General features: G+C 36.0%; 1 protein-coding gene across 1 annotated transcript in view; it reads left to right on the top strand.

Annotated features, from left to right (window-relative positions):
• Nucleotides 1–25,082, top strand: part of LOC124718920 (carbonic anhydrase 1-like) — a 106,148-nt gene that overhangs the window by 50,907 nt on the left and 30,159 nt on the right. Inside the window, exon 4 of the mRNA XM_047244575.1 lies at nucleotides 10,959–11,097. Coding sequence (XP_047100531.1) covers nucleotides 10,959–11,097 — 139 coding nt within the window. The remainder of the gene's footprint in view (nucleotides 1–10,958; nucleotides 11,098–25,082) is intronic.

The raw sequence follows: 25,082 nt of genomic DNA, 5'->3' as shown, positions 1-25,082 counted from the left end.
CATCTACAAAGAGATGTAAAATTTGTCAGAAATTAAAGATTTAAATTGTTTTTTTTATAAATAAATTATATAAAGATAAACATAATAATAAATGTAAGAAATATACTTTAGAATACATTAAGAATAAGGAAGCTTTAACTTTATGATTTGTTATTTATTAAATAATAATCCTTTATGAGTAAATATCTGTTATAAAATAATATTTATCCATCTATGAAATCATCAACATTTTATTGATAAAAATAATTTTTATAAATCTAATGAATTTTTTGTATTAAATAGAAGAGCAAACTAATTGATTGCTAAATTGAATAATAAGCTAATTGTTTAAAAAATTTTTATTGTTAAACTAAATAATAAAGTAATTCTATTTTTATTAATTATCTATTTCATAATGATCCTTATCCATCTATTAAATAATTATCATTTAATTAATAATTTTTACAGATCTAATTAATTTTTTAATAAATATAAGAGCAAAATGGAAAGTAGCATTGCCGCTCAACTAAATCAACTTGCTAATCAACTACAACAATTTTCTGTTGAAAGACTATGTCAGTCTTGTTAAATAAATAATATACAAGGATAGTCAAGTTTATGTAAATCTAATTTAGTTAGATTTGTAATTAGTAATTGTTCAATTATTATTAGTAATCATCCAAATTTTGTTAGAAATAATACAACTGTTAATACAAAAGGAATCTTTTGACAAAGATAAAATAAAGTTTTACAAAAGTCAAATAAAGCGTAAAGATTGTTGTATATAAAAAGTACATAGACTGAATAAATTAAACAATAAAATTATTAAAATAAAAGATAGTAGAATTATATTAAAAGATGAACCATTAAATTAAAAGATGAAAGAATTAAAATAAAAGATGAAATAATTAAATCCAAAGATGTTTTATTCAAAATGGAAATATTTGATACATATTTTTTAAAACCTAATTGATTGTTAAACTAAATAGTAAACCAGATCTTTATAAAATTACCTTATAAAGTTACTTTATCTTTATGTATCCAACAGCTGTGTGATTTCTCAAAACCTAACCATTTCACATAAACGTTACCTACTTTCTTTCTTAGAACTTTCTGGACTAAGTATACGACTGGATATGTCGTTTTCTGCAGTTCTTGTTCATTAATTCCTTTTATATCTTTCAATTTATTTGTAATCGGATTAGAATGAATAACAATTTCAACTTCAAATATTTCTGTTGACCTATTAGCTGTATATTCTTTTTCAAAAAGACCTCTAAATTTACTAATTCTAACTTAATCACCTTTTCTAAACTTAGTGTCAGCTAAAGCAGACTTCAGGCTGTGATTAGGTGCTACATTACATATAATATTAGTTATTTTTAAATTTAAACAATAAATATGATAGTCATGTGAAGTATATTTTCCATTCATATACATAAAAAATTTAATAAAGTTAAAAATTATCTAATGATTTCAATACTTCTAGATCTTCATTTACTTTCTAAACTAAGCATTTATTAATTTGTGATTCTAATGATTTAACATTACTTTCTACTGAACCAATTTTAACTACTGCACTAAGAAAAGTAGTTTTTGTATTGTTTATTTCCTTATTATTATTATGTTGCAAGTACCATCCATAATACCATTTCTTTGCTTTAAATCTAAAAGTAACTTGTTATAATCTTCTTTTTTAACATAGTGATTAAATTGTGTTAAAATGGTTTTGTATTCTGGTTTTGTAAATATTCTTTTTCTAGGAATTGTTTGTTAACTACATCTTTTAAATCAATTGGATCATTTGCATTAGCAACATTCTATTTTTAAAACCAATATATTCTTTAGTTGTTTTAAAAATAACATTAAATTCTTTTTGAAATTGTTTAATTGCATTAGTTATCTTCGGATCTATTGATGACTGTAGTTGTTCAATGCTATTCTCAATATTTTCTAAATTTAATGCAGATGTATTAACTACTTGTTCATTTTGTTTAATTAGATGTATTTTATTTCCAAAAATGTCCATTCATTGAACCTAAAATATCATTGAAATTATAATTATCACAAAGCAATTTTAAAACAAAAAGCACAAATGACCACATGTTACTTCATCAAAATTTTGTTATATTTCTGTATTGTAGTATAATTCATTACTTCCTAAATAATTAACTAATTGTTTTGGTATATTACCACCAAATAAACCAAAAACAACTTTGTATTATTTTTATAGTAATAAATCCAATGAGTACCAGGATCATCTTACATATCCAAATTAACTATACCACATTCAGTTTTCAATGGTTTATTTATTAATTCATCAATCATGTATACACAACAAAAGTTTTTAAGTTTTAATAGTTTATTTAATTTTTCTATATCAAAATAACTTAACGCATTAGGACGTTTATTAATGATTTTTTGAAATTTTTTTTGTTTCTTTCATTCCATTTCCTACTTCCTTTTCCATTTCTAAGTTATGTCTTTTTAGTTCTTCTAAGTCTTCATCATTTTTCTTTTTATTTAATACTGCAATTGCAATTGCTGCAGAACCACCAGCTAAGGAACCAATTGTTGCTAAATATGGTAAAGCAGCTACTAATAATGGTAAAAATCCACCTTCATGTGGATTATAATCAGAATATAATGCTCCTGAATTAAATATACACCTGCATAATTAGATAAATATACAGTGTCAAACTGTATTTAAATCTTCCATTGTAATTTGTTTTTCAGTTAAAAGTTTCATTAATCCATCTATACTTACATATGTTTTATCACAATTTTTTAAATTATCACCATTAAATTCTACAGGTAAATTACAAACATATTTAAACATTCCAACAGGTTTTAAACCAAATACTTTATCTTCATTACGATTTACATACATTAACATTCTTTCACTAACATTTATCTTTTTAATTAGGTTTATATTTTTACTTTTATTTTCATTTATATTTTTACTAATTTTCTTCTTCATATTTATTAAATATATCATTAATTTCTGTTTCATTTAATGTATAATCATATTTTCCAGGAATATCATCAGACCAATGTTTTAATGTTTTAATTGGTGATAAATTTCCAAAATCTTCTGTATGATGACGATATGGAATATTTGTTTTTCAACTTCCAAATTTTCTTTAACTGCTTTTAAAACATTATTATCTAAACCTTCCATTTTCAATAGTATCAATAATAGGTTGATATTCCTTTTTATATTTTACATATTCTGTTCTTGAATCCTTTTTCCAAAGTTTAAATTTTTCTTTTAATTCTTCATCTAAATTCCTATTTTGTTTAGCCTTTTTAACATCTTCTTGATCATACTTTGCAAACATTTATTAAGGAAGAAAAACCATTAATTATGTTTCATGTTTAAGTTTAGTTTTTATGTTTATGTTTTTGGTTTAATGTTAAAGTTAATGTTTTTATTTAATGTTTATGTGGTTAAGAAATGTTGTATTTTATTTCTAAGTTTGCCGTCATTTAGTTTACTAGACATATCTATTGTTAAAAGAACAAAGATATCATTCCAACATTTACTACACATTTCTTTAAAATAATCAAATTTTAAATCACCACCAACAAATTCATGATAAATATGTTTTAAGTTTGTATCATCTTGTCTAAATATATTTAAAAAATTTAATTGAGGACGTTTGAGCAAAATGTAAAACAATATATACATTTGTGTCTGCCTCTAGTAATATAATCTTTAACAATATCTTGATTTATAAAATAAAATCATCAAATACAACAACTGAATTTTTGTTACACTCATCTAATGAAATAATGTCTTCATTATTTTCGATAAAGCTATAAATTTCTTTATTAATTTTATCTTCAATTTTGTTGCATTGTTTTATATATTCCTGATACATAAGTTGTTCTAAAATTTTTGAATACATATAGAAATGTTTACTTTTATTTCAGTTTAGCCATCTTGGAGCTAATATATAATTATCAATCATTAATGTTGTTTTTCCACAACCAATTGATCCAATTATTACACATCATATAGAATTTGGTAAAAGTTTACCATGTTTGTTTTTTAAATTATTTTTTGGAATTCTTACTTTAGGTTCCCACTCTGTTTTGTCCATTTATTTCATAATTTATTTATTTATATTTTTCATTTATTTGTATTTTTACATTTATTTTACCCTTTTAATAATTTTTATATTTATTAATAATGTTTCCAGTAGTAAATGAGCCGCCTTTTCAACTTAGTGATAAATCTAGTATACTTAGAAAAAGATTACCTGTGATAATTATACTAATGTTTTATTAGTTGGTTTTTATTCAACTTTTTTAACACGAAATATTACAACAAAAATAATAAACTTTATTGTGATGGAGAAACAATAGAAATTCCTGAAGGTCAATTTAGTTTTAAAAATAAAAAAAATATACATAAAAACCTAATATGCATATTAAAATCAGATGTAATTTTAAATAGAATTATTATTGAAAGTGTTGTAAAATTATATGTGGATATACAAGATAGTATTGGAAATTTACTTGGTTTTAATAATCAAGTTGTTTTTACTTAATGAAAAAGCTGTAGCTAAAGATGATCCTAAAAAATTCTTTTAGAATTAATAAATATAAATTTCAATCAGGCTGATGGAATGTATGCAAAACATAATGATCATTTCCATAAAGAAACTAATATTTTTGCTTCACTTGAACCTAATGCAGAATTTGGTGGACCAATAATTTATGAACCAAAATAATCTGTAAATGTTCCTTTTTTTAATACAATTCAAGATTTAGAAGTTACTATAACTGATGAAAAAGGCATTTTAATTGACTTTAATGGTGCTACTGTAACAGTTATTTTAAAAATATCGTAATAAATTTTTTCCTTAGCAAATAATTACTATAACAATATTAGACTATGTCGTGAATAAAATTGAAAGTTATCAGTTTTACTCATTTCCTGTTAATGAAAAAAATAAAAATATTTTAAATGTTCCTAACAAAGATACAGAAATTGAAATAAATATTCGTGACGGTTGGCTAGATCCAAATGATGCACAATTATACATGGATTTTAGTATTATTGGAAATGATGGTACAGATTATCCAACTTATGATGGAAAATCAAACAAAAAGTTAATTGATAATTATGTCACAAAATTGTTTGACTTTGTAACAATAAAAAATGGAAATAATATTTCATCTAGAATTGAACATTCTTTTATTTCATCAACAGTTTTATTACATTTAACTTCATCTGTTACTGACAAAATACGTTTAAAAGGACATATTCTTAATACAGGAGAAATAAATAGTAAAAGTAATGAAGTACTTTATCCATTATCATTACTTGGTGGATTTTTTTAAGGATTCTGATTCCATAGAAATATGGGAACATGTGAGGCAATACTGACCCTACGACGTATCTTAGAAGCTAGATTAAGGAAAGGCAAACCTACATTTCTACCATTTGTAGACTTATAGAAATCTTTTGACAATATTGACTGGAATACTCTCTTTCAAATTCTGAAGGTGGCAGGGGTAACATACAGGGAGTAAAAGGCAATTTATAATTTGTACAGAAACCGGATGGCAGTTATTAGAGTCGAGGGGCATGAAAGGGCAGCAGTGGTTGGGAAGGGAGTGAGACAGGGTTGTAGCCTCTCCCTGATGTCATTCAACTGTATATTGAGCAAACAGTACAGGAAAAAAAAATCTGAGTAGGTATTAAAATCCATGGAGAAGAAATAAAAACTTTAAGGTTCGCTGATGACATTGTAATTCTGTCAGAAACAGCAAAGGCCTTGGAAGAGCAGTTGAATGGAATGAACAGTGTCTTGAAGGAAGGATATAAAATGAACATCAACAAGTGCAAAACGAGCATAATGGAATGTAGTCGAATTAAGACGGGTGATGCTGTGGGAATTAGATTAGGAAATGAGACACTTAAAGTAGTAAAGGAGTTTTGCTATTTGGTGAGCAAAATAACTGATGATGGTCGAAGTAGAGAGGATATAAAATGTAGACTGGCAATGGCAAGGAAAGCATTTCTGAAGAAGAGAAATTGGTTAACATCGAGTATAGATTTAAGTGTCAGGAAATCGTTTCCGAAAGTATTTCTATGGAGTGTAGCATGTGTGGAAGTGAAACATGGGTGATAAAAGTTTGGACAAGAAGAGAATAGAAGCTTTCGAAATGTGGTGCTACTAATGAGGAGGCATTGAACAGGACTGGGGAGAAGAGGAGTTTGTGGCACAACTTGAGTAGAAGAAGGGATCGGTTGGTAGGACATGTTCTGAGGCATCAAGGGATCACCAATTTAGTATTGGAGGACAGTGTTGAGGGTAAAAATTGTAGAGGGAGACCAAGAGATGAATACACTAAGCAGATTCAGAAGGATGTAGGCTGCAGTAGGTACTGCGAGATGAAGAAGCTTGCACAGGATAGAGTAGTATGGAGAGCTGCAGCAAACTAGTCTCAGTACTGAAGACCACAGCAACAACAACAAAGAAATTATGTTTGAAGGAGACTTAACTGTAATTTTTACATGTAGTTCATCTTCTGGAGATGTAATTCTGTGTTGGTCTGATACAAATGACGCTGGAATTGAAATAAAAGAACATTACCTAAAGAAGGCAACATTATTATAGGATCTATGGAAATTCGTGTACCTGTTGTTAAATATGAACCAAATTATGAACTTGAATGACGTGAAAATATTTTTAAAAATCCTAAAATTCCTCTTTCTTTTTATGAATTTCAAACAGAAGAAGTTGCCAGTTCATCTAGTAAAAACAGTTTTGTACTAGATACAACAAATTACTATAACTCTACAGAATTTGATATGCCATATTTTGTTTTTGTTGTATTTCAGACAAATCGTAAAAATAATCAGTTAGTTGATTCATCATTATTTGATCATGTTAAACTAAATAATTTTCTAAAAGCATATGATGCATTTTTAGATTTTAAAATAATTACTTTACTACAATCAGATATTGATATTAGTCCATTTAGTTTTATAAATAATTATCCAATTTATGTAATTAATATGACACATAGAAAGAATTTGTAACTACACAAAAAACAACTATGAAACTTGTGGAACTTTTAATGATAAAATTCCAAATGATATACTTGCTTATGTCGTTATGTATGGTAAAAAGAATCTTACTTATGATGTGCAAAATATATTACTTACTGAAAATTTTTAATTATTAACATTTGCTTTTATATAAATGAATGAAGAACTTAAAAAATTATAAAAATGTTATCTTCATGTTTACATAAATTTCTAAAACATTTTAAGAAAGATACAAAAAATAAAAACTGATTTTTTAAATATAATTTACCTTTGTTAACTAATACATTTTAATATTTTTATTTACGCTCATAGTCAAAAATTTTAAATATAACTTACTTTTGTTAACTAATACATATTATTTAGTTATTTTCTTAATATTGTGCATTTTTTGTTGTCCATTTTATTTTTAATATAATTTACCTTTGTTAACTCATACATTTTAATTAATTTACTTACATTCACAATATAAAATTTTTAATGTACTTTACCTTTGTTAACTAGTTCATTTATTTATTTTATTACATTCAACTATGGGAAATGTATGTAAAATAAATTATTTTTTATTATAGTTATTATTATATTATTATTATATGATATTATAATTATTAATTATTAGGTAACGGCATAGTAGGATGATTTTGTAGGGTCTGGATAATTAGGTCAATTTTGTGAAAAATAACTAAATTGTGAGTGTTAACGAGCAATTTTTTATTTTTTATAAAATTGAGCTAGAGAACCAGAACCTAAAAAATAATCCTACTCACAGAAATGGACTATGGAGCAATAGAAGAAAGTCTTTTGGTTGGATGAGTCTTATTTCACACTATTTATGTGGCTGAGTTTACATTCATATAGTGGACCATCGCAGGAGATCACCAGATCTCAATTTAATTGAGCCTCTGCAGTCTAGAGAGAAGAGTTCATGATCGCTATCTATGTCCATCACCGTTTCCTGAACTTGCCACTATTTTGCAGGAAGAATGGTATATGATTCCCTTGAAAATCATACAAGCTCTATATTCATTTCGAGATGACTCGAAAAAGTTTTGAATGTCAACGTGTTCAGCACACAGTATCACGCATGGGACTGACTCCTGTTTGTGATGTTTTTATACATTTCTTCAGTCCCAGTGTGTCGATAGTCTGTAAGTGAAGTGACTATGTGAGCTCCGACTTACAACCAGCGTTGTGACTTAGCGGATGATCTTTTCCCACTTTCCCTATATATGGTATAAACCTTCGATACGGCACCTCTTGAAGCAACAAACACACAGAATACGGAAGGACGCAACATAAGACCACCAACAATTTGTCGACAATGCCCTCACAACTACGCAGAATACTATCCTGACCATGGCAGACACTAGTAATGTTTTGGGGACTTTGCACATGCGCCGACCGTGGCCAAATGCAACAGCATAAGCTGCAGGCTTGGCTTGAGGCGTAGCGTCGATTATCACGCCTATTCAAGATTGACACTAGCGAGCAAACAGCTTCATACATGTCACGCTTCCAGCATGACAGATGTTTGCTCTGATCCAGCATCACTTTCAAGTAGTAATGACTGTGGCCCAGGGGTGTTAGCATCTTGTACACTATGGAATCTAGTAGTCAAAACAGTACATTTTGGAAACAGTACTGTATCTTCAGTGAATATTATGACTTCTATTAATATTTTTTATTTAATGGGTTTAATTATTACTGTTAATGATGATGTGAATGTGATTTAATAAATGAAGATTGTTATGTTTGTTAACTGCGTGTATGGTATGATGAGGACTGTGGATGTACAGAGAGAGTGAATCATACACTCAGGGGAAATTTGTACAGTGCATCTAGCCCATTTATGGTACTGGGAAACAAAAAACATTTTGCAATAATTAAATCATTTATGGAAGAGGTTATTTTGATAATTGGAAGTTTTCTAAATTTTTCATTTAATGAATTGGTCAAATGTAAAAGACGTGGGATTGCGCCATTTAATATTAATATCGGATTGCATATGATGTGTAGCAGCCAATCAGAGAACAGTCCGTTCGCACGTAATTTATGAGCTACAGAATTGCTTTGTAAAGTGTAAGTAAAGTTTGGAAGTCAGCCATGTTCATGTATACACACTTATACTGCTGAATGCTTACTCAGTCTTCTTAAACTGTCGTGTGAAACTGAACGTACTGTCTCTTTGCTTGTGTTTATCATTTCAACACTGATCTACAGAACTTTCCCTGACAAATTCAGCACAAAGTTATTCTATTCATTTATGACACACAACATACAACGATACGCAATCTGACTGCTCAAATAATTAACACAAAAGAATGGACCTGAATTAGGAGAAATCCTGACAATAACCTATACATTTCATAAGACACTTACCTCACAAAAAAATCTTCATTAAACGAACTACAGTGATACAGCAAGCACCAATAGAGTCAGCTAAATAAAAGATTCTAACTACTGTAGGATCTAATTACTAATAGGTATGTGGTTAGCACAGAGATTTTGTTGCAGATCAAACAACGTATTTAGCAAATTTTACCTTAATAATGTGACATCCAGTTCCAAAAATGATATAATCGTCCATGACATCCAGTTCCAAAAAAATTATATAATCATGAACAATCTTACATTTCCATGACAGACACATGTCCAGACCATCCGCTCGCACTAACACTTCAAACCTCTAACCCCACTGCTACCTATTATCATCCAACCTCCAACACTGCTGACTATTCACCTCGAACTGACATCACTGCTAACTATCAACTTCTAACTTCCATAACTGCTAGCTATACGCTCCTAACTGCGAGTCTGACCAGCCGCAGAGTCTCTTTCAGAGAGCGCACAGCGCTGTCAGTGATATTAATGCAGACTAAAGGGCTGCCAACATACAAACACATAAACAGGCTACTTACAAACTCAACGGTGGAGGATCGCAAAATGAACGCGAACGTGTCAGAAAGACGAATGCAGGAAAGCCCGACTTTGTGTGTGAACTGTGACTTTCAAAGAACCAAAATACACGTGGTATATTGTACAAGTCGGGACCGAGAACTGAACGTTCAAAGACATCGATTTGGATAAAATTAGTGGTAGAATTCTGTCACAGGCAATTCGTCTTGTAATATTTTTGGTAACTGGTTTCGTCGGACACCACAAGCTGGCTATTACGAGTGGCTTTTATCGCATTTGAATGTTGAAACAATAACTTAAGATTATCACAGGCTTGGCGATGTTTTTGTATCAAACAAGCAACAATATATTGAGGTTTTCACTCACAGATATCTGACTTTTAATAGATCTGCTGAATTGATACCAGAAAACATATTCTGCAAACACTTCCTTCCCCTATCCCAACGTAGCGTGACAATTCGTTCACTGTGATGCGTCTGTCAGCAGTCACCAATTCGTTAACTCTCTGCACATTGTCTGGAGTGTGTGCAGTACGAGGCCTGCCGCTGCGAGGACAATCCTCAATATTGTCGTGCCCGCTTTCATCACGTAACCTGCTCCCCCACCGACTAACTGTATTGCGATCAACAGCAGCATCTCCATACACCTTTTTCAACCTCTTGTGGATTTTTCCCACTATCTCGTTCTCACAGCACAGGAATTCTATGACAGCACGTTGCTTCTGACGAACGTCAAGTGTAGCAGCCATCTTGAAGACATGCTGTGACGGCGCCACTCACGGGGACAGGTTGAACTAAGTTTGAAAACAAGCGGGAAGAATGTATCTACACACTGTAAAACTTTCACACATGCAGAATGAAAACTGTATCTTTACAAAAATAGTGTGCATTTCTTTTGAAGTGACCCTCGTACTTACCAGTAACACTGCACGTAGTGTACAGTAATGGTCTGAAACACTACCTTGTGGTCTGCTCAACTTCCGTGTCGTTGCTTTCAGCGCTGCTGCAACTGGATCCGGCACTGCCCATCACGCTGCACGGAGGACCTCTGTCGGCGCCGTATGCCTTCCAACAGCTGCACTTCCACTGGGGCAGCAACGACTCCGTCGGCAGCGAGCACGCCATCAACTCGCACTTGTAAGCTCTCACTACACTCTCTCTAACATCTCAGCACATTCTGCCTCACATCGGATGGCGTTTTCAATAAACACCTGTACAGTGTCGGCACGTGCGACTGCTTAGTCCAGGGGTTGATAATTTTTTGACATATTATTTCGAAAGACGGGCATTGCCTCGGTACCCGGCATACAAGAGGTGTGGTACAGCTACATTGGTGATGCTTTTGATGTACGGTATCATGACGAAAAACAGCTCTGTGACTTCCTAAGAAATCTAAAGTCTCGGAGCCCGTGTCAGATTTACTGTTGATGTGGTCTTCAGCACGAACTGTATACGCTCTCCACCCTACTCTATCCTGTGTAAGCCTAATTACTGCAAAATACGCTACTGGCCATTAAAATTGCTACACCACGAAGATGACGTGCTACAGACGCGATACTGTGATATGCAAATTGCAAATGATTAGCTTTCCAGAGCATTCACACAAGGTTGGCGCCGGCAGTGACACCTACAACGTGCTGACATGAGGAAAGTTTCCAACCGATTTCTCATACACAAACAGCAGTTGACCGGCGTTGAACGTTGTTGTGATGCTTCGTGTAAAGAGGAGAAATGCGTGCCATCACGTTTCCGACTTTGATAAAGGTCGGATTGTAGCTATCGCGATTGCGGTTTATCGTATCGCGATATTGCTCCTCCCCTTGGTCGAGATCCAATGACTGTTAGCAGAATATGGAATCGATGGGTTCAGGAGGGTAATACGGAACGGCGTGCTGGATCCCAACGGCCTCGTATCCCTAGCAGTTGAGATGACAGGCATCTTATCCGCATGGCTGTAATGGATCGTGCAGCCACGCCTCGATCCCTGAGTCAACAGACGGGGACGTATGCAAGACAACAACCATCTGCACAACAGTTCGACGACGTTTGTAGCAGCATGGACTATCAGCTCGGAGACCGTGGCTGCGGTTACCCTTGACGCTGTGTCACAGACAGGAGCGCCTGCGATGCTGTACTCAACAACGAACCTGGGTGTACGAATGGTAAAACGTCATTTTTTCGGATGAATCCAGGTTCTGTTTACAGCATCATGATGATCGCACCCGTGTTTGGCGACATCGCATTGAACACTCATTGGAAGCGTGTATTCGTCATCGCCATACTGGCGTATCACCCAGCGTGATGGTACAGGGTGCCATTTGTTACAAGAGTCGGTCACCTCTTGTTCGCATTGACGGCAGTTTGAACAGTGGACGTTACATTTCAGATGTGTTACGACCCATTGCTCTACCCTTCATTCGATCCCTGCGAAACCCTATATTTCAGCAGGATAATGCACGACCGCATGTTGCAGGTTCTCTACCGGCCTTTCTGGATACAGAAAGTGTTCGACTGCTGCCCTCGTCAGCACATTCTCCAGATCTCTCACCAACTGAAAACGTCTGGTCAATGGTGGCCGAGGAACTGGCTCCTCACAATACGCCAGTCACTACTCTTGATGAACTGTGGTATCGTGTTGAAGCTGCATGGACAGCTGTACCTGTACACGCCGTCCACGCTCTTCAATGCCCAGGCGTATCAAGGCCGTTATTACGGCCAGAGATGGTTGTTGTGGATACTGATTTCTCAGGATCTATGCACCCAAATTGCGTGAAAATGTAATCACATGTCAGTTCTAGTATAATATATTTGTGCAATTAATGCCCGTTTATCATCTGCATTTCTTTGTGGTGTAGCAATTTTAATAGCCAGTAGTGTATGTACATTTGCACTTGCTTACTCTAGTCAAGTCTTCATCTGCCTCTACACTTCCCTCAATTACCAAACTGAAATTCCTTGATGCTTCAGCTTTTAGGGGAAGGGTCGGGGGTGCGGCAGGAGGGAGTCTTCACTGTTCCGACTGGTTCGACGCAGCCCACCATTAATTCCTCTCCTGTGCAAACCTCTACCTCTCAGAGTAGTATTCACAACTTACGTCCTCAGTTATTTATTCAGCATACGGAGTGAATCACCTAAAACTTGCACCACAAATATTGCGGAAATGGAAAGTGCTATTGATGTGGGGTTTTCACAGAATGAATTGATAGTCAGGATCTCGTATTGGTAGCCAAAAAACAGATTCTAATAATACTTAGAAAGTGTACTTTTTTGTTCAAGCATACACGTTTTTGAAATGGAACAATGCCTGTTGATATTAACAAACTAAAAGTAGGTTAAATTAAAAGGTCTATGGTGTTTGTTGCAGGATTCTAATGCAAATCGCTTACAAGATATCGTATTTTGGAAAGTTCCCACACCAACACTAGTACAATGTGGTAGCACACGCTAAAGAACAACATAGGTGCATACATTAGTTACATAGATTCCGACAGTAACCAGATAATTGACTATCATAGGTTGTGTTCAAAATTACCAACGGCAGCGTCAATGCACGCTTCCAGTCTGGTACAGAACGACTGGTGCACACTTGCTAGCCTTTCAGTCGAGATGTCCGAACAAGCTACAGTGATACATTGTCGCATGTCATCTGGTGCAGTTGGTTTGTCCTTGGAGACAATGTCATTCAGCTTTCCCCACAGAAACAAAGTATATGGGCGTCAAATCTGGGTAATGGGCCAGCTAAAGTATAGATCCTCTGTGTCCAACCCAACGATTTGGAAACAATGCGTGAAGACATGCTGTGGTACTTCGTGCCCATGGGTTGGACATCCATCATATTGGTACCACAGGTTCCTCTTAGTCTGAAGAGGTACGTGGTGTAGCATCTGTGGAAGATGGTCTGTTAGGAGGTTGCGATACTTGTATACTTTCAGTGATTCATCTATGAAAAACGGGCCTATGAGCTGATGGTTCACTATCCCACACCACGTGTTTACACTCCAAGGACCAATGGACCAATGGGGACTGTCAACAGATATATACTGCATGTGTCGACGGTTTATCTGGCAATGATTGGTAAATGTGGCTTCAGCTCTAAACAAGATACATGATACATATTCAGTGTCCTGTCTCAATGCACATGTACAGAAGTTAATGCGATTTTCATAATTGTTTCCCTGCAGCTCTTGGTGAAGAGCGACGTGGTAGGGATGGCCCCTATTTCAATAGAGAATGTGTAAGACACTTGCCCGATTCATTGCACTTCCTCATGCTCGCGAAATAACATGCTGATCTTCTGTAAATTTCCCCGTCTGTTGTCACTTGTTTCCTTTTGTTACGTCATGCAGGTGTTACACTACCACTTTCACGTAACTGACTGAAGAGGTCGATAACTAACTGCCGAGATGGTTGACATCTATTGGGACATCTTACCGCATACACCATCCAAGAACGAGCAGCGTTCTTCCTACACTCTCCGTACACCATGAGCATATTGCTTTTTCTGCATTGGTAAATCCCACCGTCCGCTCACGACCTACACCTTCAACTGTCACACACTTACTGACTAGCATGTCGCAATGCACTCAAGGAACACACAAACACAGTCAGCAAACATAACAACCTAACTACTATGCAGGTTGTAGGACACACAAGGGTCAGTGTGGGAACTTTTCAAATACGACATCTAGTAAATGACGTGCACTAGAATCGTGCAACTGACACCACTGGCGTTCTGATTTACCCCACTCTTAATCTGTTAGTGTCAGTAGGCATTGTTCCATATACAATGTGTATGTTTGCTGAAAAACTTAACTTTCTAAGTTTTATTACAGTTTGTTTATTGGCTAACAATACGAGTCCCTGACTACCAGTCCAGTCTTTGAAAACAGCACATTAACAGCTTTTTCCATACCGTGCAACATTTGGGGTGTATCTTTTAGGTGACTCCTCCAGTATGAAGTGTTAGGGGTAGAAATTCAGGTATTTTTATTGCTGATTGATGACAGAGCACTGATCAACATTACATCATTATTTACTTCATTTGCAGATTATTAATTATAGCTGGCCGCTGTGGCCGAGCGTTTCTAGGGGCTTCAGTCTGGAACCACGCTGCTGCTACGGCCGCAGGTTGGAATCCTGCCTCAGGCATGGACGTATGTAATGTCCTTAGGTTAGTTAGGTTTAAGTAGTTGTAAGTTCTAGGGGACTGATGACCTCAGATGTTAAGTCCCATAGTGCTTAGAGTCATTTGAACGAATTAATAATTATAGCTATTAGGAGTAGTATATTTTTAGGTTGGTTAGTACCTCGAAGTACATGTGGCAAGAGCAAACTATTAAAGCTTATTTTCCCCTAGGCACCATGTTAGGTGTTGAAGTATGGACACAACGACGCAAAACGGTTAGTCTATACTGACAGGCGTACTCCACTTAATTGTGCTGTTATGATCACGCAGAAAGCAGCGAGAAGTAAATTATGTGACGTGTTTGAGGGAGGACTGTTAGACACAGAGGACGAAAGAAAAAAATAACACACTGAAGTGGGAACATAAATTATGTGTTTGCAGGAAGAGTTTTAGATGCAGAGGAAAAAAAACTTTTAAGTAGGAACATATTAAAGTACCAGTGATGACAATATTTGCAGTGGTATTCCTAACATCCTGCATTATAGTTCTTGACTTCCCCTGTCGTTTTCACTCTCTGCAGCTCCCCTTAGTACATGGAAGTTGTTCGCTGGTGCCTTAAGACACGTCTTATCATCCTGTCCGTTCTTCTTATCAACACCATATATCAAACCTTTCAGTTATCTTCTTTTTAGTTTTTCCCACAGTCCATGGTTTTTACCATACAATGTTGTACTCTGATGTACATTCTAAGAAATTTATTCTTCAGAATACCGCCGATGTTTGATACGAGGAGACTTCTTATGACCAGAGATGACCTGTTTGCCTGTGTTAATCTTGCCTTGCCTTGCTTCGTTCGTCAGGGTTATTTCACTTCGAAGGCAGATAATTCCTTTACTTCATCCGCTCCATGTTCACCAACTTTGATGTTAAATTTATCGCTACTGTGATTTTTGTTACTTCTCATTGCTTTCCTCTTTCTTCAAATTACTCTCAATCGACGAGGGTTGCCCAGAAAGTAATGCATCGCATTTTTTTCTTCAACAATTCTTTATTGAACATTATGAGAATTACACACACGAAAAAATGGTGTTTCTTCTACACATCCTATTTTTCCACGTAATCTCCATCTCGTTCTATGTCGTTCCTCCAGCGCGAAACAAGGGCGTGTATGCCCTGTCGGTACCAATCCTTGTCCTGGTGGCAGAGGCAGTGCTTCACTGTGAGGATCACCTCCTCATCATCGTCCTCAAAATGTCTTCCACAAATGGCATCTTTAGTTACCCAAACAAGTCGCAGTCCGAGGGGGCTAGGCCAGGGCTGTAGGGTGGATGGGGTAACACTGTCCAACCCTCTTTTGCGATGTGTTCAGCAGTCCTCAGAGTTGTGTGGGGCCGAGCGTTATCGTGTTGGAACATAACATCTCCCAGGCTGCTGTGGCGCCAAAGTCGCCCGAACCGTGTCTTCAGTTTCGTTAATGTGTTGACGTATGCTTCTGAATTAATGATACTGACACTTGGCATCAGATCAGTGAGAATCACACCTTCACAGTCCCAGAACACGGTGATCATGACCTTACTGGCGGAAACAGTTGCTTTGAATTTTTTCTTCTCTGGGGAGTTGAATGGCGCCATTCCATCGACTGTCGTTTTGTTTCGGGCTCAGAATGGTGAACCCAGGTTTCATCAACTGCCACAATTCGGGACAGCTTCAAAACGTTCCAACAAATCAAGACAAATGTTTTTTCTGTGCGATTTGTGATCCACCGTTAGACACTGCGCGGCCCATCTTGCACACACTTTTGAATATCCAAGAGTGCAGATAATTGCATCCACACTTCCTTTGCTGATTGACAGATGCAACGCCAACTGCCGAGTCGTAATGACAACATCAGCTCGCTGCAGCACGTCAGGTGTGACAGCCGTGGACGGTCTCCCCGACCGCTGCAAATCGTGGAGCTCCGCCGAACCGCCTTCTGATGACCTAGCCCTCCGTGCCCAGCGACGAACAATACTTTTGTCGACAGCAGATGATCCACAGACTTTGCAAATGCGTTTTTGAGTATTCCCCACAGTTTCTTTCTCTGCAGTGAAAAATTAAATGACGGCACGCTGCTTGTAGCATACGTCACCGACAGGTGCCACTTTGAAACTGTTCTGCAGGTACGCTATCTGTCGGAAACTTGGCGCACTTAGTCAGGAGACTTCAAATAATACATACGTAACATTTCAGATTTGTAGCATTGTTTTCGGCTAAGACAAAAAAATGTGGTGCATTACTTTCTTGGCAACCCTTATATATTCTGTAGTCATTAGACTCTTCATTCCATTCAACACATCCTGTAATTCTTCTTTATTTTCACTGAGCAATGTCATCAAAAAATCCTATCACTGATATCCTTTCACCCTGAATTTTAATCCAACTCTTCCACTTTTCTTTTCATTCCCATATTGCTTCTTCGATGTGTAGATCGAACAGTTTAAATGAAAGACTACATTCCTATCTTAAACCCTTTTTAATCCGATCACTCCGTTCTTAGTCTTCCACTGTTATTGTTCCTTCCTGATTCTGACACAAGCGTATATTTCATCACGATAAAGGATGATAGCCAAAACAGTTGCAGGATAAAAATTTATTAAAATTCTTGACCAAGGTTTCGGTATATATAAATATACCTTCATCAGAAGTAAAAAAATCTAAATTACATCATGCAATGGAAATTAATAAAACAATTGTGCCAAAGGCGTCGTCAATAATTAATACATCATCTCCATTTGCACAACATGACTATAGGCACAGGGTCAAAGCGAACAGTTTAGCACCAGCTCATGGGCACATTAAAAAAAATCATGATTCGGTCGGAAATCAACCCAGAAGATGTTAAATATGTTCAAAAACCAATAGGAATGCGTTTCAAAATGATGTGAATAATCGATTGGCCAATGTGTGCTGGATGCTAGGCGCTTTGAGAAACTAGGTTTTCTTTCTTCAATTATATAAATTTGGCACTCCCTGAAATTGCCGCTCGCGGCAGATACCCCGGTTTGCCCTCCCTCCCCATTCCCCATAGATTCGGGTCAGCGTGGTCTTAGTGTGGATAACATTTGTAACTTATTTTCTGAAGACCCTACGTATTTCTGTTAGCATCAGCTTACTTAATTCGACGACTTTACTGTTGCTTACTTTTGTTCAAACTTTTGTGGAGATATAAAAGGGTTGTCAGTTACTCTCTCCAGGTGTGCTGAATGTGAGCAATGGTGAGACTGTGCATTACATTATGTATCAGAAACAGACATGCACAGGCCAGTACCAGTACAAACTTTCAAATATTTTATCGTGTCTCATAACCAAATATCTGTACCTACTGACAGCATCCTAAGCTTCTTAAAGTCGATGCTAAATTATAAAACAAAATTATTCTTGATAGCAGGAACGACAAGTTAATTATAGAGTCGATATTTTTGTAAATAGTGGAAGGAAAAATTTAGAAGTCCTAATAAACTTTTAGACAAGTAGAGAATACAAGCTTTCGAAATGTGGTGCTACAGAAGAATGCTGAAGATTAGATGGGTAGATCACATAACTAATGAGGAGGTATTGAATAGAATTGGGGAGAAGAGGAGTTTGTGGCACAATTTGACCAGAAGAAGAGATCGGTTGGTAGGACATATTCTGAGGCATCAATTGGATCACCAATTTAGTACTGGAGGGCAGCGTGGAGGGTAAAAAACGTAGAGGGAGACCAAGAGATGAATACACTAAGCAGATTGAGAAGGATGTAGGCTGCAGTAGGTACTGGGCGATGAAGAAGCTTGCACAGGATAGAGTAGCATGGAGAGCTGCATCAAACCAGTCTCAGGACTGAAGACCACCACAACAACAACAACAAATAAACTTTTGCAAATATGTCTTTAATTTGTGAAACAGTAAAGCTTTGGATCAAGGCAATCAGGTTGATGCTGTATTTCTTGATCTCCCAAAAGCATTTCATTCAGTGCCACACCTGTGTTTATTTGTCAAATGTACAATTAATCATATGGGGTCAATAAAATTTGTAACTGGATTGTGGACTCTTTGGTAGGGAGGACACGGCATGTTATTTTGGATGGAGAGTCATAGTCAGATGTAGACGTAACTTCTGGTGTGCCCCAGGGAACTGTGTTGGAAAGCTTGCTGATCATGTTGTACATTTATGACCTTGCAGACAATGTTAATAATAATCTCAGACTTTTTGCACATGATGCAGTTTTCTATAATGAAGCACTATCTGAAATAAGCTGCATAAATAGTCAGTCAGATCATGATAAGATTTCAAAGTGGTGCACAGATTGCCAACTTCTACATTTACATCTACATGATTACTCCGCTATTCACAATAAAGTGCCTGGCAGAGGGTTCAATGAACCACCTTCATGCTGTCTACCGTTCCACTCTCGAACGGCACGCGGGAAAAAACGAGCACTTAAATTTTTCTGTGCGAGCCCTGATTTCTCTTATTTTATCCTGATGATCATTTCTCCCTATGTAGGTGGGTGCCAACAAAATGTTTTCGCAATCGGAGGAGAAAACTGGTGATTGAAATTTCATGAGAAGATCCCGTCCAACGAAAATGGTCTTTGTGTTAATCATTGCCACTTCAATTCACATATCATGTCTGTGACACTATCTCTCCTATTTCGCGATAATACAAAACGAGCTCCCCTTCTTTGTACTTTTTCGATGTCATGCGTCAGTCCCAACTGATGCGGATCCCACACCGCACAGCAATACTCCACAATAGGGCGGACAAGCGTAATGTAAGCAGTCTCTCTGGTAGACCTATTGCACCTTCTAAGTGTTCTGTCAATGAATCGCAGTCTCTGGTTTGCTCTACCCACAATATTATCTATGTGATCGTTCCAATTTAGATTATTTGTAATTGTAATCCCTAAGTATTTAGTTGAATTTACAGCCCTCAGATTTGTGTGCTTTATCGCGTAATCAAAATTTAGCTGATTTCTTTTAGTACTCATGTGAATAACTTCACACTTTTCTTTATTGAGGGTCAGTTGCCACTTTTCGCACCATGCAGATATCTTATCTAAATTATTTTGCAAGTCGTTTTGATCATCTGATGACTTTACAAGATGGTAAATGACAGCATCATCTGCAAACAATCTAAGACGGCTACTCAGATTGTCTCCTATGTCGTTAATATAGATCAGGAACAATAGAGGGCCTATAACATTTCCTTGGGGAACACATGATATTACTTCTGTTTTACTCGATGACTTTCCGTCTATTACTACGAACTGTGACCTTTCTGACTGGAAATCACGAATCCAGTCGTGCAACTGAGGCATTATTCCGTAGGCACGGAGTTTGGTTAGAAGACGCTTGTGAGGAACGGTGTCGAAAGGCTCCTAGAAATCTAAAAATATGGAATCAGTTTGACATCCCCTGTTGATAGCAGTTATTACTTCATGAGTGTGAAGAGCTAGTTGTGTTTCACAAGAACGATATTTTCTGAATCCGTGCTGACTGTATGTCAATAAATGGTGTTCTTCGAGGTACTTCGTAATGTTCGAATACAGTATATGTTCTTAAACCCTACTGCAAATCGACGTTAGTGATATAGGCCTGTAATTCAGCGGATTACTCCTGCTTCCCTTTTTGGGTATTCGTGTGACTTGAGCAATTTTCCAGTCTTTAGTTACGGATCTTTCTGTGAGCTAGTGGTTGTATGTAATTGCTAAATATGGAGCTATTTTATCAGCATACTCTGAGAGGAACCCGACTGGTATACAATCTGGACCAGAGGCCTTGCCTTTATTAAGTAATTTAAGCTGCTTTGTTACACCGAGGATATCTGCTTGTATGTTTCTCATCTTGGCAGTTGCTCTTGATTGGAATTCAGGAATATTTACTTCGTCTTCTGTGGTGAAGGAGTTTCGGAAAACCGTGTTTAATAACTCTGCTTTAGTGGCACTGTCATCAGTGACTTCACCGTTGTTATCGCGCAGTGAAGGTATTGATTGCGTCTTGCCACTGGTGTGCTTCATGTGTAACCAGAATCTCTTTGGGTCTTCTGCCAGATTTCGAGACAGAATTTCGTTGTGGAAATTATTAAAAGCATCTCGCATTGAAGTACGCGCTATATTTCGAACTTCTGTAAAACTTTGCTAATCTTGGGTATTTTGCGTTCTTTTAAATTTGGTATGCTTTTTTCGTTGCTTCTGCAACAACGATCTGACCCGTTTTGTGTACCATGGGGAATCAGTACCATCATTTATTAATTTATGTGGTATATATGTCTCTATTGCTGTTGATACTATCTCTTTGAAAACATTCCACAACTTTTCTACACTTACATGATCAGATCGGAAGGAGTGAAGACTGTCTCTTAAAAAGGCGTTTAGAGCATTTTTATCAGCTTTTTTAAGTAGATATACTTTGCGTTTCTTTTTGATGGTTGTAGGTGTTACGGTATTCAGCCTAGCAGCAACTGCCTTGTTGTCGCTAATCCCCGTATTCGTCACAACACTCACTATTAGTCCAGGATTATTTGTTGCTAAAAGGTCAAGTATGCTTTCGCAACCATTTACGCTTCGAGTGGGCACATGAACTAATTGTTCAAAATAATTTTCTGATAAAGCACTCAGTACAATTTCGGATGATGTTTTATGCCTGCTGCCGGCTTTAAATGTATCATTTTTCCAGCATATCGAGGGGAGATTGAAGTCACCACCGACTATAATTGTATGAGCGGGGTACTTATTTGAAATGAGACTAAAGTTTTCTTTGAACTGTTCAGCAACTATGTCTTCTTGCTTTAAATGTTCAGAAATGTAAAGTTGTGCACTTTACAAAGCTAAAATAATGTAGTATCCTATGACTATAATATAAATGTGTCACTGGTGGAATCGGCCAATTCCTACAAGTACCTGGGTGTAACGCTTTGAAGGGATATGAAATGGAATGATGGTATAAGCTCAGTCGTGAGTAAGGCAAGTGTTGGACTTCGGTTTATTGGTAGAGTACTGCAGAAATGCAGTCAGTCTTCAAAGGAGACTGCTCACAAGTCACTCATGCGATTAGTTCTGGAATAGGACTAACAGGGGATTTTGAACATGTACAGAGAAGGGCAACACAAATGGTCACAGGTGTGTTTGATCCATGGGAGAGTGTCTCAGAGATACCGAAGGAATGCAACTGGAAGATTCTTAAAGACAGATGTAAACTATCCCAAGAAAGTCTGTTAACAAAGCTTCAAGAACCAGCTTTAAATGATGACTTTAGAATATACTGGTATCCTCTGTGTGTCGCTTACACGAGGACTGTGAAGATGAGATTTGAATAATCAGTGCACGCACGGGGGCATGCAGTCAGTCATTCTTCCTGGACTCTGTACATTAATGGAACAGAAAGAAGCCTTAATAATTGCTACAATGGTAGGTATCCTCTTCTATGCAACACGCGGTGGTTTACAGGGTACGGGTCTAGCTGCAGAAATGACTTTATATGAGGGTGATTCCAATGGGAACCTTAAAAGCGTAATAAAATTCCTAAAAGTTGTACTGTCAAATTGGCAGGCGGCAGGATTTATCCAAGAGCTCTACAGTTGGCAGAGATCTTGTTGCATCACATAAAACGAAGTGGTGTCAGTGCAAAGATGGACGCTGCAGTGTCTACTTGCAGCATATTAGAGGAGCTATCTGTGATAAGTTTCTTTTTTCTGAGAAGTTAAACACGTAGAAAGGCATTGTAGGAAGAAAGTGCAGTATTGTGATTTGTGTGTAACACTGCAGGAAGTGTGCAAGTGGTGTAGAAACCTTGAAAGAGGCATACCCTCTGTGGAAGGTGCTCCGTGTAGTAATGAATGAAAGGTCTGCCACGGTTGCAGGGCTTGTGAAGGTAAATAGACGTGTTAGTGGAAACTGATTAGCCACCATTTTAGATATCTGTGTTGCCTCAGCACACAAATTCATCTGTGTTGTGCTGTGATCGAAAAAAGCATCCACAAGGTGGGTGCCATATCATCAGAGTGCCGAACTGAAATACTGTTGCAATAATGACTGCGAGAAATGTTTGTGACATTTCGAAATTGTAGGTTACGGTTTTCTGGGCAGAATTGCCGCAGGAGATGAAACTTGCACACACGATCACCAACCTCAAATGACAGGGTTTATGAGGAACTCTTTCTCTTCTCGTGTGCAACAACATTAAATTCATGGTGTAGATGTAATATACTAATATGCAATCAGATCAATCAATGTTGAACTAGAATAGAAAAAACTTGCAAATTTGAAATTGTCTGTTATTTACATGAGTTAATACAGTTAATTATTACTAACTCTCCTAGGACCTGTGCCGCAAATATACTCATGGTATTTCTTTCAGCTATTTAAATCTTTTAATTGTCTTGCATGTGGTGTGTACCTTCCTTTATGTTTTTCTCTTTCTCTTTTTTACTCTCTTTTTAACTGACTGAAAACAATAGAACATATTCTCTAATTTTGAACCTTCAGTCTATCAAGTTATATCTGTGTCCTCAAGCAAAAATGTTGTATCTGACTTACATAAACCAGCTAAAAAACATACTAAGGAATTGTAATAACGAAGTACTGTAGCACAAAAATTTTATTTAGATGGCTAAATGGTAAATGACCTAAAAGCTAATAAATAAATAAATACCAAAAGATTTCCAGCAATGAATGGTGCCATAGTTCATGAAAACCGAAAAACACTCTGCACTCAACCATTGGCAGGTAAAGTCATCATCAAATGCCTTTTGGGCTTCAAAAAGGTAATTTTTGAGCATTACATGGAAAGGAGATTAACAGTGACCATAATTAATACTCAAATCTGCAGTGAAATCACCTTCACCATGTAATCACGAGTAAATGGCAATGACTTTCAGATGCAAGTGTTATGTTACTACACAAGAATCCTCTTTGCCATACTGTCACTTCAGTCATAGCAATTATACAGGTCATGAACTCTGAATGTCGTGAACACATATTTTACTCACCAGACCTTCCCTGGAAGATTTTCATGCATTCAGATGGCTCACAGAAGCAGTAGGAGGAAAGCATTTTGGAAGTGGTAATGAGGCAAAATAAATGGTGCACCAGTTCTTCATTAACAACCAAAATAATGCTTCTCACCAGGTTCCAACATAGTCCTAAAGTGGTGGAATGAGTACACTACACATAGTGGAGAGTACATCGAAAAATGATGTATCTGTAATTTTTCTGTATTATCTTTAACACCTGCCACCCCACAATGAGAAAAATTGTGCATTTGAATTTCATATGCTTTTACAAAATGGCATAATTACAGAATATTGTGGTGTCAGGAAAAAGTCACAGTTATTTTTGAGATTCTTAACCTGAAAGTTTGATTGGCCACTGCCCACTGCAATAACATAGGCCTGAACAGTATTATTTGAGTTGGTTGGTGTCTCTCTCTCTCTCTCTCTCTCTCTCTCTCTCTCTCTATATATATATATATATATATATATATATATATATATATATATATATATATACGCAATTTAATGGTGCATAAACATTTTTGACTGAATTTTCACCAAAAAATCAACTTTAACATCAGATGTGCATACTGGTATAATGTTGTGCACTCACATAAACTGAACCTAGAGTGCCCCGACACACGTCAGTAGGTTTTATCGATCTAGCCGCGTAACTACAAATAAACTTTTAGCAATCAGAACCAGTTCAGTTATTACTGATAATAGTATTTAACTTAATTATAATTTTTAGAAATGAAGATGACTTAGTAAAATTCACAATTCCATAGTACACAAAATATAAATACGGATTTTCTACTCAGAATTCAGTAATTTACATTCTTTTAGCTTCAAATTGACTTCATGACTGCTTTCAACAATCAGAAATTACCAGATTTTAATGAAATTCATAATAACTTTATCTATCATTTTACCACCTTTCGTGTTTGAACATCATATTGTATTGAATGATGTCATATGTTCACATCT

The sequence above is a fragment of the Schistocerca piceifrons genome, chromosome 10 (assembly GCF_021461385.2).
Source record: "Schistocerca piceifrons isolate TAMUIC-IGC-003096 chromosome 10, iqSchPice1.1, whole genome shotgun sequence".
NCBI lineage: Eukaryota > Metazoa > Arthropoda > Insecta > Orthoptera > Acrididae > Schistocerca > Schistocerca piceifrons.
This window is presented reverse-complemented; position numbering and strand designations above follow the sequence as displayed.